This window comes from Solea solea, chromosome 19, assembly GCF_958295425.1.
Source record: "Solea solea chromosome 19, fSolSol10.1, whole genome shotgun sequence".
Taxonomy (NCBI): domain Eukaryota; kingdom Metazoa; phylum Chordata; class Actinopteri; order Pleuronectiformes; family Soleidae; genus Solea; species Solea solea.
The window spans coordinates 13486454-13500921 of NC_081152.1; the positions used below are offsets into that span (position 1 = coordinate 13486454).

The 14468-nt window shown below is 39.2% G+C and overlaps 2 protein-coding genes across 4 annotated transcripts; one reads left to right on the top strand and one right to left on the bottom strand.

The window, feature by feature from the left end:
* Positions 1–455: 455 nt before the first annotated feature.
* mat2aa (methionine adenosyltransferase 2Aa) lies at positions 456–8321 on the top strand. Its single transcript, XM_058616970.1, has 9 exons — positions 456–806; positions 2619–2696; positions 3178–3300; positions 3927–4039; positions 4135–4278; positions 4678–4896; positions 4986–5168; positions 5639–5772; positions 5864–8321. The coding sequence occupies exons 1-9, from the start codon at positions 713–715 to the stop codon at positions 5964–5966; spliced, it is 1191 nt and encodes a 396-aa protein (XP_058472953.1). The 5' UTR covers positions 456–712; the 3' UTR covers positions 5967–8321.
* Positions 8322–8934: 613 nt separating this feature from the next.
* LOC131446047 (prosaposin) lies at positions 8935–14296 on the bottom strand. 3 transcript variants are annotated; one of them, XM_058616974.1, is made up of 10 exons: positions 14126–14296; positions 13951–14039; positions 13129–13203; positions 10796–10924; positions 10562–10675; positions 10365–10445; positions 9589–9772; positions 9287–9345; positions 9138–9204; positions 8935–9056 (listed from the first exon to the last, which is right to left on the bottom strand). In XM_058616974.1, exons 1-9 carry the CDS (start codon positions 14175–14177, stop codon positions 9148–9150), a joined length of 840 nt encoding a protein of 279 aa, XP_058472957.1. In that variant the 5' UTR covers positions 14178–14296; the 3' UTR covers positions 8935–9056; positions 9138–9147. The 3 variants fall into 3 exon arrangements, with proteins under 3 accessions (XP_058472957.1, XP_058472956.1, XP_058472955.1); XM_058616973.1 differs by having other exon boundaries at positions 9143–9204; positions 13129–13206; positions 14126–14295; XM_058616972.1 differs by having other exon boundaries at positions 13129–13206; positions 14126–14295.
* Between the last annotated feature and the right edge of the window lie 172 nt (positions 14297–14468).

Sequence of the window (14468 nt, forward strand, 5' to 3'; positions counted from 1 at the left end):
GTGGTTTTATTTGAGTTTTTTTTTTTTTACAGCAGATGACATCTGTAATCTTGCATTACTGCTTTTTCCTTTTCTTCTCCATCTCCTCCTCTGATTCAGGGACAGAAAACAGTATTTGTTTTTCAATTTTCCCATTTTTCTTATGAAATGTTTGACACTTTTACTTTACTTTTTTTTGCCAAATAAATACTATCTAGATATGATTAGTACTAGTAGCACATCTGCAGTATTATAAAAACAGTTTTAACTCTTTTACTTTTAATATTGTCATGTATTTTATTTTCTATTCATTCTGAAGGCATTTAATCTGCCTTCATGTGGGAAAGGTGCTCTGCAAACAAAACGGCCTAACCTTGCTTACATAAAGGTTAAAAATTACATTTAAATTACATAAACTACAGTACAGAAGACTATAGTCGCTGTCAATGGAGCACGCCCTCTCCGGCACCACATGGTCTGTGTTCAACAACAACATTGGCTGCTGGGAAATTACTAGAAGGCTCAGTAAACACATAAGAACTCATCCAGAGCAAGGGTTTTTGGCTCAGGGGTTAATTTACTGACTGAATCCTGTTACGGCGTTAAGTCTTTGTGTCTGAGACGAACAGTTCACCTGTGTAAAGAGCTGTTTGAACGGCAGCAGGTGTGTGACTGTGTGAGTGAGTGTAGCGTCTGCGCGGCTAGCTGAGTTAGCTCCCTGTTACTGACTAAAATGAGCCAAAACCTCAACGGCTTCAATGACGACTCGTTCTTGGATGAAGACGGCTTCCTCTTCACTTCCGAGTCAGTGGGAGAAGGACACCCCGGTAAGTTTACACTGTGTGTGGAGTCAGTGAGCAGTTTAAGGCAATAATAATTAGCTTGTTAGCATCTGCAGGGAGGTCGCGTGCGTGTCAGCACACATACACACACACACACCTGCTATTGACATAGCCTAAAAGTAATATATACTATAGTTTGCTGTTTATTATTTAAACATAAAAGGCATTCAACATGTTGAGGAAAACAACAGAGTCGTACTTTGAAAAGATGGTATTGCTCGTTAGCTAGTTAGCCACTAGGACTGACTTAATGCAGTTTTCGTATCAACATGTTTGCATAAGAAACATAAACAACTAGACCAGGGGTCTGCAATAATTATTATTGATCTATAAAATGAAAATAATTTCATGTATAAAAACCTGCTTAATGTGTACTTCTTCATGTACAAATGTCTTCCTTTTAGAAGAGGACAGACCACAAGAAAATTAGTTTTACACAATTTAGAAGATTGAAGAATATTAAGTAATCATATAGCTCTCAGCAACAGGTGTGCCAGTCATCTGTAGTATACACTGAGTTACTAGTTTAGGTCCACATAAGTAAAATCTTATTGTCTGATACAGAGGTTCCTAGGGCCTCCGAAATAGTTTTTCGTTTGGCAAATCACATTTTCCAGTGTTTTACCTAATATTTATAATGTATGTTATGAATTACATGCATATAATTAAGTTTTGATTCATATATCATTTATAATAATGTTAGATGTTGCAGAGATGATAGTAAAATAGTCAGAAATGTGATACAAATTTGTGCATATGAAAAGTTGTGTGAAACACTGGCCTGATACAACAAATCCTCCAATGTTAAATGTAGCAGCAGTGTATTGTATTAGATTGTTTGTTTTAAATCAGTTTTTAGATAAACAATGAGATGCCATCTCATCATTATCTGTATTTTATTTGCGAATCTATTCAACACGTTATCATACAATGCGTTGTAGTTGTCTGTTTGGCACTAGGGCAGCTCTAATGAAAGGGATAATAGGCTTACCTGTACTCCTAGGTATTACAGAGGCTGCTGCTCAGCTGTGGGTGTAAAGTAGGGTTCATCAGTGCCACAGTCACACACAGAATAATTAAGGCCTGTTCAGCCTCATCATCACATAATAAACAGACCCCATCAAGTTCAGGCAGAAGCAGAGAAGTAGTGGCTCCATCACCAGTAGCAGATTTTTCTGTCCTTCCAGAAGTTGATAATGGCATGAAACACCTCCATATGTCCATATTTTAGACTTGCCAAAAGTTTGGGGAAGTAGATGAAACCCAAGGTATGTAGCCTAATCCATATCTGTTTGCTTCATTACGTTGCATTTAAGTCAAGTCACTTTTATTCATATAGCCCAGCATCACAAACACGGTTTGCATGGAAGGGCTTCACAGTCTGTACAGCAAGTGAAGACCCTCTATCCTTTGATCCTCACGTTGAGTGAGGAAAAACTTAACAAAAAACCCTTTTACAGGACAAAAATGGGAGAAACCTCTGTAAAAATTTTACAGGAGGGATCACTATCCCAGGATGGGCAGATGGGGTAGTAGGTGTCACATGTACAGCAACAAATTACAGAAGCATCAAATTTAGAAAGAAGAGAGACATAATTCACAGAAATGTACAAGATAGTAACTTTAACAGAAGCTAATTGAAGAGGGGTAATTAATTGTGATCATGAGGCTGCTTTGCATTTGAAGTAGATGTTAAAATATGTATAAGGTGGAAGAGGCCAGTGGGAATTTCAACAAAACTATTTGCATGCGTATTAACAATGTTTCTCACCTGTTTACTATTTTATTACTCTACAGATAAGATCTGTGATCAAATCAGTGATGCAGTGTTGGATGCACACCTCAGCCAAGATCCAGATGCCAAAGTAGCATGTGGTAAGTCTTTGGACAGTAGGGCAAAATTCTACCATAGTAGCTGCCATGAGAATTCTCCACAAACTCTTCTCTGTCAGGTGAAGACGCCACAATATTAAGCTCAGAAACTTATCACACTGTTTCAAAATAATATCAGTATGTTATGGAGGACAGTTGCCTTGAACTAGTCCACAACGTTTGAAACATTCCAAACGTACGCCATCTTTTATTGTATAAACTGTGCACTCTAATATACATGAGGCCACTGGTCTTAAATTACAGTAAATAATAGTAAATATTGTTTTATTGTCGTTGAAAAGAGTAAAATATAGCATGGTGTTTCCTTTATGTTATTAGTTGTGGGATTTGTGGTTGTTTTTATTACTGTTTTTTGATGTTTCACAGACAAAATAAATAATCAGTCTGGAAAATAAGGGGGAGACTTGAATCTGTATTTATTTGTCACTTTAATTCCTCACACTGCGTATCATTGTGTCCTCAGAGACTGTAGCTAAGACGGGGATGATACTGCTGGCTGGGGAGATCACCTCCAGGACCAACGTCGACTACCAGAAGATTGTGAGAGAGACCATCAGAGATATTGGTTATGATGATTCCTCTAAAGGTACACCGATGAAACCCTGGAGGTTGTGGGTTTAGATCTTTTATTCATCAAAAAACCCCTGGAAGTAAAACTGGACTAACAATCCAACTGGCTGAATGACTATGGAGAACTCAAAAAACTGCAAACTGAAAAAGAACTAGCCTTAAAAAGCTGTTGTTACACTGGTTCTTACTCTATTTTAAAAGTACAAGTATATAGTCCTGAAATATAATCTAAGCCTCAAATGAAACATTTCTTCTAGTACAGTTTTTTTTTTGTTTTTATTTTATTTTTTTAATTTTTTTTTGTATCATATTTGATCGCCAACAGTGGCTCACAATCATCATCATGATATTATCATGCAAATCCCCACCATCAAAGCCCTGAAGTAAACATTTGTTTAATCAAAAAGGGCATAGATCTGCATCTGAATGTTTGAACGAGTGTCTCGTTTGTGTTTTCACGATTAAAATATTAAAATTTGCACCACAAACGTCATTATCATTGTCTGTGAACACCCTTAATTCTGCACTAAGTAAACTTGGGTGTGGAAGTTTATATTTTTTAATTATTATTGAACACTTTCTAAAAGTCCTATTTTCTGTATTTGATATAATTTGAACTAACCGAGGACCCCTCTTCTACAGGCTTTGACTATAAAACCTGTAATGTGCTGGTGGCTTTAGAGCAACAGTCCCCTGACATTGCTCAGGGTGTTCACCTGGATCGAAAAGAAGAGGATGTGGGAGCAGGCGACCAGGTCAGCGCATTCTTACATTTATATTGGTGGTGAAGGAGTTTGAAGTGCTACTTTCCTGTATTCATGCTGCGATTGATCGGCTGCACATTTGACAGGGTCTGATGTTTGGCTACGCCACCGATGAGACTGACGAGTGTATGCCCCTCACCATTGTCCTGGCTCACAAACTCAATGCCAAGATAGCCGAGTTGCGCCGGAATGGAACCCTGCCATGGCTGCGACCCGACTCCAAAACTCAGGTTGTACATCTGTATTTCTTGAAAATCTATTTTTAACCATAATGTTCCTACATACATTTCACAGATGGCGCACATATGAATATTTCTACCACTAAAAGTCATCAGTATTAATAGTTATTATTTTTGGCTGTTGAGGTTATGAGATAAGTTGCACGTTGTTGGAGCCCAGAGTAATTTTATCTGACTTAAAAAAAATCAATAACTATTAATCAAATGAATGCATTTAGTGTAAAATGGCACAGCCACTGTCTCTGAATCCTAAAGTAAATATTTAAACTGAAAATTAGATGTACATCCTTGGTGATGATTTTTCGCTATTAATAACACTTGATATAATGTGAAGTCCTCAATGCAGCTCGTTCTTTAAATAGTTATTAGTTGCTTGCTTGTCCCCTTCAGGTGACCATACAGTACAGGCAGGACCGAGGTGCCATGGTGCCACTACGTGTCCACACTGTTGTCGTGTCTGTGCAGCACGATGAGTGTGTAAGTTTGGAGGAGATGCGTCGCTGTCTGAAGGAGCAGGTGGTGACTGCTGTGATTCCTAGTGGGTACCTTGACGACAACACCATATATCATCTGCAGCCCAGTGGCCGTTTTGTCATTGGAGGACCACAGGTGAGACTTAAAAGTATGATGTTCATAAACCCTAAATGATGATGTTCATAAACCCTAAAGTCTGGTATGTTACCTGTTCCTTCCCAAAGGGTGATGCTGGTCTGACTGGGCGCAAGATCATCGTCGACACTTATGGGGGTTGGGGCGCTCATGGAGGCGGAGCTTTCTCTGGAAAGGACTACACAAAGGTAGACCGCTCTGCTGCTTATGCCGCCCGCTGGGTGGCCAAATCTCTGGTAAAAGCTGGGCTCTGCAGGCGTGTACTTGTCCAGGTGAGTTGACAACACAATGTGGTCTTGGTACAAATTAAAAACTGGAATATTTGTAACATTTTGGCTCACATAAAACACAGTATATACCCTTTTTTTTATTTAAATGTTTAATTCTCATTGCCATAAATCCTAGACTGTTTGTGATCTAGAAAATTCAAAAACGACCGGAAAACCGAGAAATAGATAATGTAGCCCTCATTACAGTAGCCCTCAGCACCTCCGCGGAACGACCGTCCAATCACAGACAAGATTCACCAGGGCTTCACACGCTTCTCGGTACCGTAATTCCTAAATGGTTGATTAACTGCCAGATATTGAAAGTTGAAGTTATCTTGGAAAAAGGGTCTCATTAAATATTTTTTGAAAATTCTACAGTAATTGTAACATCAAAAATAAATCCAGGTGGCCTGAATATCATGGCGGTCATAAGAGGGTTAAGCTGATTGTATTAATTGTTGTGACTGTTTTAGGTATCCTATGCTATTGGAGTGGCCCATCCCCTCTCCATCTCCATCTTCCACTATGGGACCTCCCAGATGAGTGAGAAGCAGCTGCTGGACATTGTGAAGAAAAACTTTGACCTACGTCCTGGAGTTATTGTGAGGTATGGTGTGGCATTTTCAATATCCCATCAAGTACATTTTGGAGACGTTGACAGTTTTTTACATGATCATATTTCTTAATTTCTTTCTCAGGGATCTTGACTTGAAGAAGCCCATCTATCAGCGCACAGCAGCGTACGGTCACTTTGGCCGTGACATCTTTACATGGGAGGTGCCCAAGAAGCTGAAATTATGACCCCATTTTCTAATTTTCCAGATGGCCTTAGGTGTCTCACAGCTAAACATATTTCTCTTCCTTCCTTTCTCCTTCTTCTTCCCTTCCTCCTTACACACACACACACACACACAGCCACATCACAACAACCTTTGTTACACTAAAAGGTTACACTAAAACTTTCCCACCTGCTGGTTGTGTACACAACCTAGAAGAGAAAAACTTCAAATGTCCATACAGATATGAGAAATGATTCCCTAAATATTAGGCTCACGTACAGTTTTGAAGGGTTAACAGTTATTTAGTTGTCCACACACAGAGGTTCATATTAAAATTAGTTTTAGACATATTTCTAACAGAACCATGTGCGTATTTACCAGTAATGCAAACATTTCTGGCACCTTTTTAAAGTCTTTGTAGTTAAGTGTGGCGTCCTCTGATTTATTGTTAATGGCAACATGTCATTTCCAGTGTTGGAGCATTTGTCAGCAATGTCAATTGTTGGCTAACTTCCTGTCCAATGTGCAATGTTATTGCCTACTCCATGTTTCACTTGTTGTCCCATTCCTAACACTGAGTGACCCAAGCCACTTTCACAGAGAGTAGCTTTAATTTTGTTGAGTTAATAGCCATTTAGTGTTGCATCAAGCTCTTTTAAAATTCAGACGGCACAAACATGTCAAACACTGGCTGAATGTAGTTTAGTTTACTCATTTTCTTGTGTGCGGTCTCTTCAGGCCACGAGTTTCTGACGTTTTACAGAGAAGTCAGAAGCTGCTAATGACTCCTGGTTGTGTTGAGCTGCACCATGAAACCACTACTTTTTTTGTACTTTAAATTGTTTTAAAAGACATTGTGAATGTTTGAGATAATGTCAATGTTTTACTGACCAAAAGCAAAGGTATGGTCCAGCGCTTACACTTTCTCAGACTGACCTGGGTGTAGTTACAGAGAAACCCAGGCTCGGGTGCTTTTGGACAATGGCTGTCTTTTATTACCTGCAGCCAGACTTGTCTCGAAGTGGTAATGTACTAGTTAATGTATCTAAAAGCAGTTCACCACTTGGTTGCACATCCTCAAACTTTTAGTCACACCTGCACGTAATATATAAATATACTTGACTGTTATGATGGACCATAAAGAGCGGACACACCGAGACAAAGAGACGAGAGGCAGCGCACAATCGGCTCAGTGAATGTAAGATGAGAGTTTTGTTTAAGTGAGAACATGATTTTTAATTCCACTGGAATTGCACAACAGTATAGCTCAAGTTACCCAAAATGTCCCCTGTTTTAAATGTTCTATCTATACAGCATCAGCTTTCAAAAAGGGTTTTTCCCTTTTGGGTGAAACACTGACTAGATAGAGAAACGATCCCACCTAACAGTGCCATAAATAAGATGTATAATTGATTTTCTGCGCCTACAGTGATAATAATCACCTAAAACTGTTTCATTAAGTAGCACCTGCTATTGATGCAGGTGACTGACACGATCTGTAGGTGAAAGCTGCAAAAAAGCTGCTGCATAATTTCTTTTGGCTAGTTTCTATAGAATTCTTAACCCTGAGCCTTGAATTCCGCTATGTTGACTTTAAATTTAGCAAATTGTAATATTTGAATATATTATTATTATTATTGGAATATATATATGGCTTAATATACATGTTTTTAAAACCCAAATAACCCTAAAGTATTGAGAGTAACTGTAATTTGTTGCTTTTCTCCTGATAAACGACAGAAGGAAGGCTAGATCGACTTCACACATTAGTGGGGTTGTAAACATGTTTTTGAAACATGTTTGAGCCACAGACTGCACACAGTCGTCATTTGAAATGACTCCGTCATGTAGCTTGATGGCACTGTGTCCTTAAATATAAAGATTCAAATTATTTTGTTGTACTTCTGGTCAGATAGCACTGTTTTGGCACCACCTTGTGGTTCCAGAGTGTACTGCAGAGGAGCCTCACACTTTTGACAAGCCATAGGACGTTGCTGTTGCTTACTCAAAAATATGTTTGCATCCTCTAACTCATCCACAGACACACGCTTGGTTGGTGTTGTACAGAGAAACCAGCCGGTTTACATAGTCTGTTGATGCTTGTTAAGAGTTTTTGTTTTTTTCTCCCCGCCAATAGTTTTTCAACAATGGGAAGTTGCTGTTATTGTGGTTGCTAAATGTGTAAAAGTGCCTTTTCTGCAAACCCCCTTTTCCCCTTTTTTCCTAAATATCTGACTCCTGATCTACTGCACACAGACACACGCACATCCCTAAGGCTGCAAAATCCTGCTCCCCAGTAGTTTAAACCGAGGACTCCGATTTGGTGTTGAGTTTCTCTTTTAAACCCTTAAATAAACTGTGCACTTGCTCATGCTTATGGAATGTGCTTTTGGCTAATTTTGTCTCCTATAACAATGACTTTCTATGATTTTCAGGAGATGACAGAATGTCAAATGAAATTTTAACAGGTAAAAATGTGAAGGCAGACGATACAAGCGGACAGAATTGTTTAGTTTACTGCCAAAAATCCATGATCTTCTCTATGTTAGGGTTAGGGTAATTTTGTAGTTAAAAACATCCCCCTTCTTCACTTTGAGCCCTTAAATAGTAAAGGTAAAGAACAGGAAGCGTTATTTATCGCCAACGTCTGACTTTAATTATTGTCAGGTTTACAATTTTAACATTACATTACATTTAGCAGACACTTTTATCCAAAGCGACTTATAATGGCATTGAGTACAATCAGCCAGGGGTGGAGTCGAACTTGGACCATGATGTCTTTCGCACCCAGGGTATCGGTCTTTACTGAGCCACTCCACCCCTAAGCCAGGAATGCAGAGAAAAATAAAATACTTAAAAATATGCCACTGTATAACACTCAGGTCCTACAGACCTTTCACATCCCATAATATGCACAAAAAAGACTCAGACCTTTGAAAGTCCATACAGCTTTGGAGAGTTATGATTAGAAAAGCAAAGTGTTCAAATAATCATAGTCATATCTTTGTTTATGTTTAGTATACAAAGCAAAATCACAAATAAAGGAACATCCTGACACAGGTGTGGAGCAGTTTGATTCCCGCATGGAGGCGTGGGTCTTTTCAGTCCCACACTGGAAAGAGCAGATTGAAGAGCTATTTAATATTTAGTTGCTTATTTTACCACAACGGCAAAGTCACAAAGTTGCACCCACCTCACTTTTTTTAGAGCGAGTTGTAGTCGAGTGGCCTCCAGACAAATCTCTGACAGTAGAGCAGAGTCTGTGTGGAGCAGAGGAGATGATGTAAAAACATATAGATGAGATCAATGCGATCAACCCTGAAATCCTTCACATGAACTTACTCCACATCTGAGGGCAGTCCTCACGTCTCTGCACCTGTAAGTTATCAAAATGCACGGATCTGGGAATTAAATGAAAAAGGGAGACGCTTCAATCATAATTCAATTGTTACTTGACACGAAATGTCGATTCTGATCATTGACTACTGTGAACTTGCTGCTTTCATTCTTCAGCATCGATGTAACTCCATGTTGTATGTAAAAGCGTGTTAGTTGGTCTGTCAGGGTTTTCACATTTTCACAGAATATGTAGTCAATCATTAAAGTTAGTTGCGGTTGAGCCACAGACGGAGAGATGGACTGACCGACTGGAGCTGCCTGCTGTCCTTTACACAGGTGGAGGAGTGTGCAGATGGTCTTGGGTGTGGCGAAGCTCAGTATAGCATCTAGAACTGTCTTAGTGACCTTGTTTATGATGTCCTCGCACTGGTCTTGATAGGGGGCGGGCATGATTTTACAAATCTCCTCCAGAAGCTTCATCACAAGGGCCTGGATGGACAGTAGAGATGAAAATAAGCCCTGCTACAAACCAATTGTCCCCCCCCCCCCCTCCCTTGAGGGACAATAAATTGAACTGAACTGAAGCACACTTAAAGCAGATGGGCTACAACAGTAGAAGACTACACCAGACTCTTTATTACTAGGTACTCATAACACCCACAGACGTGGATAGTGGGTGTGTTTAGTTCAAAAACAAAAGAGAGAACATATAAAAGTCAACAGACAAACCGTGGGAAAGTGTTTTAAGGTTTCTTATCTGTGAAATATTCCTCACACCTGAAGTTCAGATAATCCCCCTTTTGTCCGTGAAAAAGTTTTTCTGTCACGTATAAAACAAAAGAGGCTGAAGAAAATATTTGCAGTCTGGTGTCGTAAGTCTTTAGGTCATCCTTAGGGGAAACTGTGTAAGTCCCCGACAATCGCTTCCACCTTGATCCCCAGACGAGCAGGATGGAAAATACAGGAACATGAGCAGGCACCTTGTGGCCCGCACTGTCGTCTGGTGGCATTTTAGTGTCTGCGTGCAGGACAAAGAGACACTGTGCCTGTTCACGTGCACAGTGAAGTGAGTGTGACTCACCTCTGTCCTCTCTTTAGGCAGCAGGTCCTCCAGTGTCTTGAGGAGAAACACGCAGAAGGAGCAGTGTGTTGTGGGCTGCTTCTGATAGACGCACACAAACAGCAGAGGGAGTAAATCACAAGGAGGTCACTCTGTTGTCACAAAAACTCACAAATGTTTCTTGTGAATGTTTCTCTCTTGTGTTGTGCTTGACAGACATTGTCACTTGTCACCGCAGCCTGAAGCGCCTCCTTCACAAAATAGCTGAGCATCTTTTCCTGTTTGTCACAGGACTGGCAGAGCCCCATGATTTTGCAGGCCTCCTCTGGTTTCTGCAGAGAAAAAGAAAGTCAGCAAAGCTCAACACCTGAACAGGCCTCTGCTAAGTTAGTCCTGACACTCTTCTTAAAAAAAAAAGAAAAAGTGAAGGGTAAATAGAGATTTAAACTTACCACAGCACTGGTGATGAAGGCGATGGCCAGAGGAAGCATCTTCTCCACTTCTTCTCTGCAGAACTTGGCAGCAGTGGACGGACCAGGCAAGAGGTCACACACACGGTCAATGCCTTCTATCATCTTTGTCTACAATAGCACAGTATAACCAGGTCAGAGATGTGAAATAATGAATTCACTGCTTTGTTTCTTTTAATTGTGCAGGACAAACCGAGGCTGCACAACGTGATGAGAGGGCTGACGATCTCTTCAGGTCATCGACATGTGCAGAGTTGCACTGCGGTCAGTGAAGGGCGGCCATTTGTAATGATGAATTATGTATCTGCAATAAGCTGGTGGCCTGTTTTTGTGCCCCTAACCTTATGAGTAGTTTAACACTAACGAAACAAAGCTATATTAGGGCTGGAACTAACAATTCTACTAATTAATTGATTCATTATTTGATTATTTTCTAGACTGATCCATAAAATATTAAAACATGTTGATTGGCGTTTCCTAAACCTCAAAAATGATGATGTTTTGTTCTGTTCCCAAACCAAAATGATTAAGTTTTAATGATTTCTTTGTTATGTGAAGCAAAGAAACCAGAAAATATTCACACTCTGGAAGCTGAACAATCAGATAGCTTGTTTTAAATACTGAAAATAACAGTCAAACCAATGAATCACCCAAAAGTGCCCTAAGTGTTGTTTTGTGTCCCTGCGTCCATCTTTAGTCCGACAGTCCTCGAGCATGCACCACTAAGTGTTTCAGAAACAAAGTATGGTCTCGAGTTTTATTGTATTTCATTTCTAATGAATTGATTCAAATGTGGGCCACACACATACAGCAAGAAGACTCCGGTTTGCATCCTGGTTAAAACAAGAGGCTTTCTGCCCACAGTCCAAAAACATACAGATTTAAGGATTAGGCAAATTGGACAAACTAAGTTGACCATAGATGTGAGTGTGAGAGTTTGTTTGTGTCTATGTGGCCCTGTGATGGACTGGCCACTTGTCCAGGGTGTACCCCAACTTTTTCCCAATGTCAGCTGGGGTTGGCACCAGCAACCCCCCACGTACCTCATGTGTTGCTGTCATAGTATAGTTGCCCATGAAAGTAAATGAAAATTCCTCTGTGGATTTGCTGCTAAGTGTAAGATTTAGTGACATCTGATGGTGATACTGAGGATTGCACTCTTAGCTTTCCACCATCCACACACGTCAAGGAACTATGGTGGCCTTCACATTCCAGAACGGACGTTAACATTTTTCCATTCTTCTTCTTTGTTGGTTTATGAAGGCAGACCTGTTTTCTTTGTTTGCATCTTCAGCTGCTGCTTACCGTGAAATGGCAGAAGTCTGGTTCATAAGAGCTATATTTTAAGTGGACGTAACCAAACTATTTTTATTTTTATTTTTATTTTAAAGGGATTATATTATACACTTATGCAAACATACTTATGGGTAGTATATTCAGTTTTCTGCTAATAAATCCTCCTAAACACACTGGACCTTTTGGAATATCTTTGTTTCATAGAGCACATGGCAGTAATTATGAAATCATTTTATATAGAGTAGTTTTATCTCATACACTTTTCGTTGTAATATCCAGTGAAGCACATTGCTTATGTAATTGGTAAAACAAATATAAATATTTATGATATCATCCCAGGACTTTGTTTAATCTGAACTCACTGTGTTAACTAAAAATCAGTCATGCAATCATTTGTTTTTAATGTATATAACTTTCTTGAAATAGCACATTTAAAAAAACCCAAAGTGGTTGCCAAAGTGCTGTAAACCGCTTGAAGACTAAAAAATACACTTAAAATCATTAAAAACACCAAAAAAACAAAGACTAAAATAGAATAAAACATTAAAAATACATCAAAAGACTGAAAGGGTTAAAAGCTAGGGAGTAAAAGTGAGTTTTAAAATGACGCTTAAAAGGTTGTAGGGTTCCAGGGTGGGGCCAGTAACATAATGTATAACAAAGGAAGAATTAAATCATTTTTTGTCCTTCTTTTGTCTCCTTTGCACTCAGACGGGACTCCCCACTGACCAGGATAAACTAAACAAAAATCTTTTCCTTTTGGCACAGAAAAAAAAAAGGAAGTGCTCTTGCACCAAACCAACAAAAAGGGGATGTGTGCTCTGCTTTGCATTCACAGTGTGCATTACTGATTGCGAGGTATTTGCACATGAATGGACGTGCACTGATAAAACAGGTGCACGGAGCTTCGAGGAAGTGTTTTCATTTTTCTGAGATAGCAGTGAGGCATACTAATATTATCGGTTAAAAAATAATCCTGTGTGTGTGTGCGTGCGTGCGTGCGGAGCTCATACACTCACCTCGATGTCCGTGTTGGAAAGCAGATCTGCAAGAAGTTCAAATATTTGGGTGCAGTCCTGGCAGACGTCCCCAGTCTGCTTCAAAATAAAATAATCAAAATGATTATACCTTCAGCTGATTTATCACTTGTTACCATCATAAAGGTATATTTTATAATGCAGACATTCATTTGTGGCTCCATTATTTCCACTATATTCAAAACTAAAACGTAAGAAACATTTGAATTTTAGGAAATCTCTGTTCTCTGAAAGAAATCAAGGCTTTTTCCTTACTTTTTCTTCCTTTGCTTTTAATTTCATTGTTTTTTTCAATTAGGGCTGCTATGAACCTATTTCATCATCAGTACATCTGTTAGTTAGTTACTTAATCAATCAATGATGTGTTTTTTGTGTGGTCCACAAAACATCACAAGCATCAGAACATCATTTAGACAACTAGAAAACTTATTTTTTTATGTATAAAAAAAGACAGATTAACCACCAATTAAATGATAATTAAAGCAGTCATCTTCAAATGATGGCAGCTCTAGTTTGCAGTTACTGCAGCAGGGTTTCTCATACAATAAAACACTGTAGTTTGAAATATCATACTGTGCTGTTGCGTCATCTCCTCACCTTTTCAATAGACATTTAACGCATCACAATTTTAGCTCACAATACACTTAAATAGCTTCTTTTTCTTAATGTAAACCAGGATCAACCTCTACATCCCTTCATTCAACTCTTTTTCACTATAATTTCACCAAATCACTCAACGAGCATCACAATTTGTCTTTAAATTCACATTTTATTTTATTTTTTTGAAGGTGAAAAAAAACTTACTTTTGTGGCCTGAAACACAGACTCGTCACTCGTTCCCGTTGCATCCGAAAAACTCTGCAAATCCCCCGTATTTAAGGCTGAAGTCAGACCTGCGGCGATAAGTGTTCGTCACTGTTGTCACATCATGAATTCACCACCTGATTTACAGCTAATAAAAAAATGAGCTCTGACTTACTGTAGCCTTGGAGCCCAATGGAGAGAAGGACCATGAACTTGAGCGAAGCCATCCTCCGTTTATGTCAGGCTTTTAGATGAACGAGTTATTCCCTCCGCAGATCTGTGCTGCATGGGCTGTTTGTATTTAACACGACCCACCTATAAACCCCGCCAACCACAATCTTGTTTGATAAGACCTGTTTTTAGCACATTCAGTTTCACATTCAGTTCCTCAGACAAGGGGAAAAAAAAATGTGTCATCTTTTGTTTGACATTTGCAGAGATCTGTAATCTCCATCTTTTATAAGAAACGCACGGGGCATAGAAGCTACTGAATATGACTGTATCACAACCATGATTTT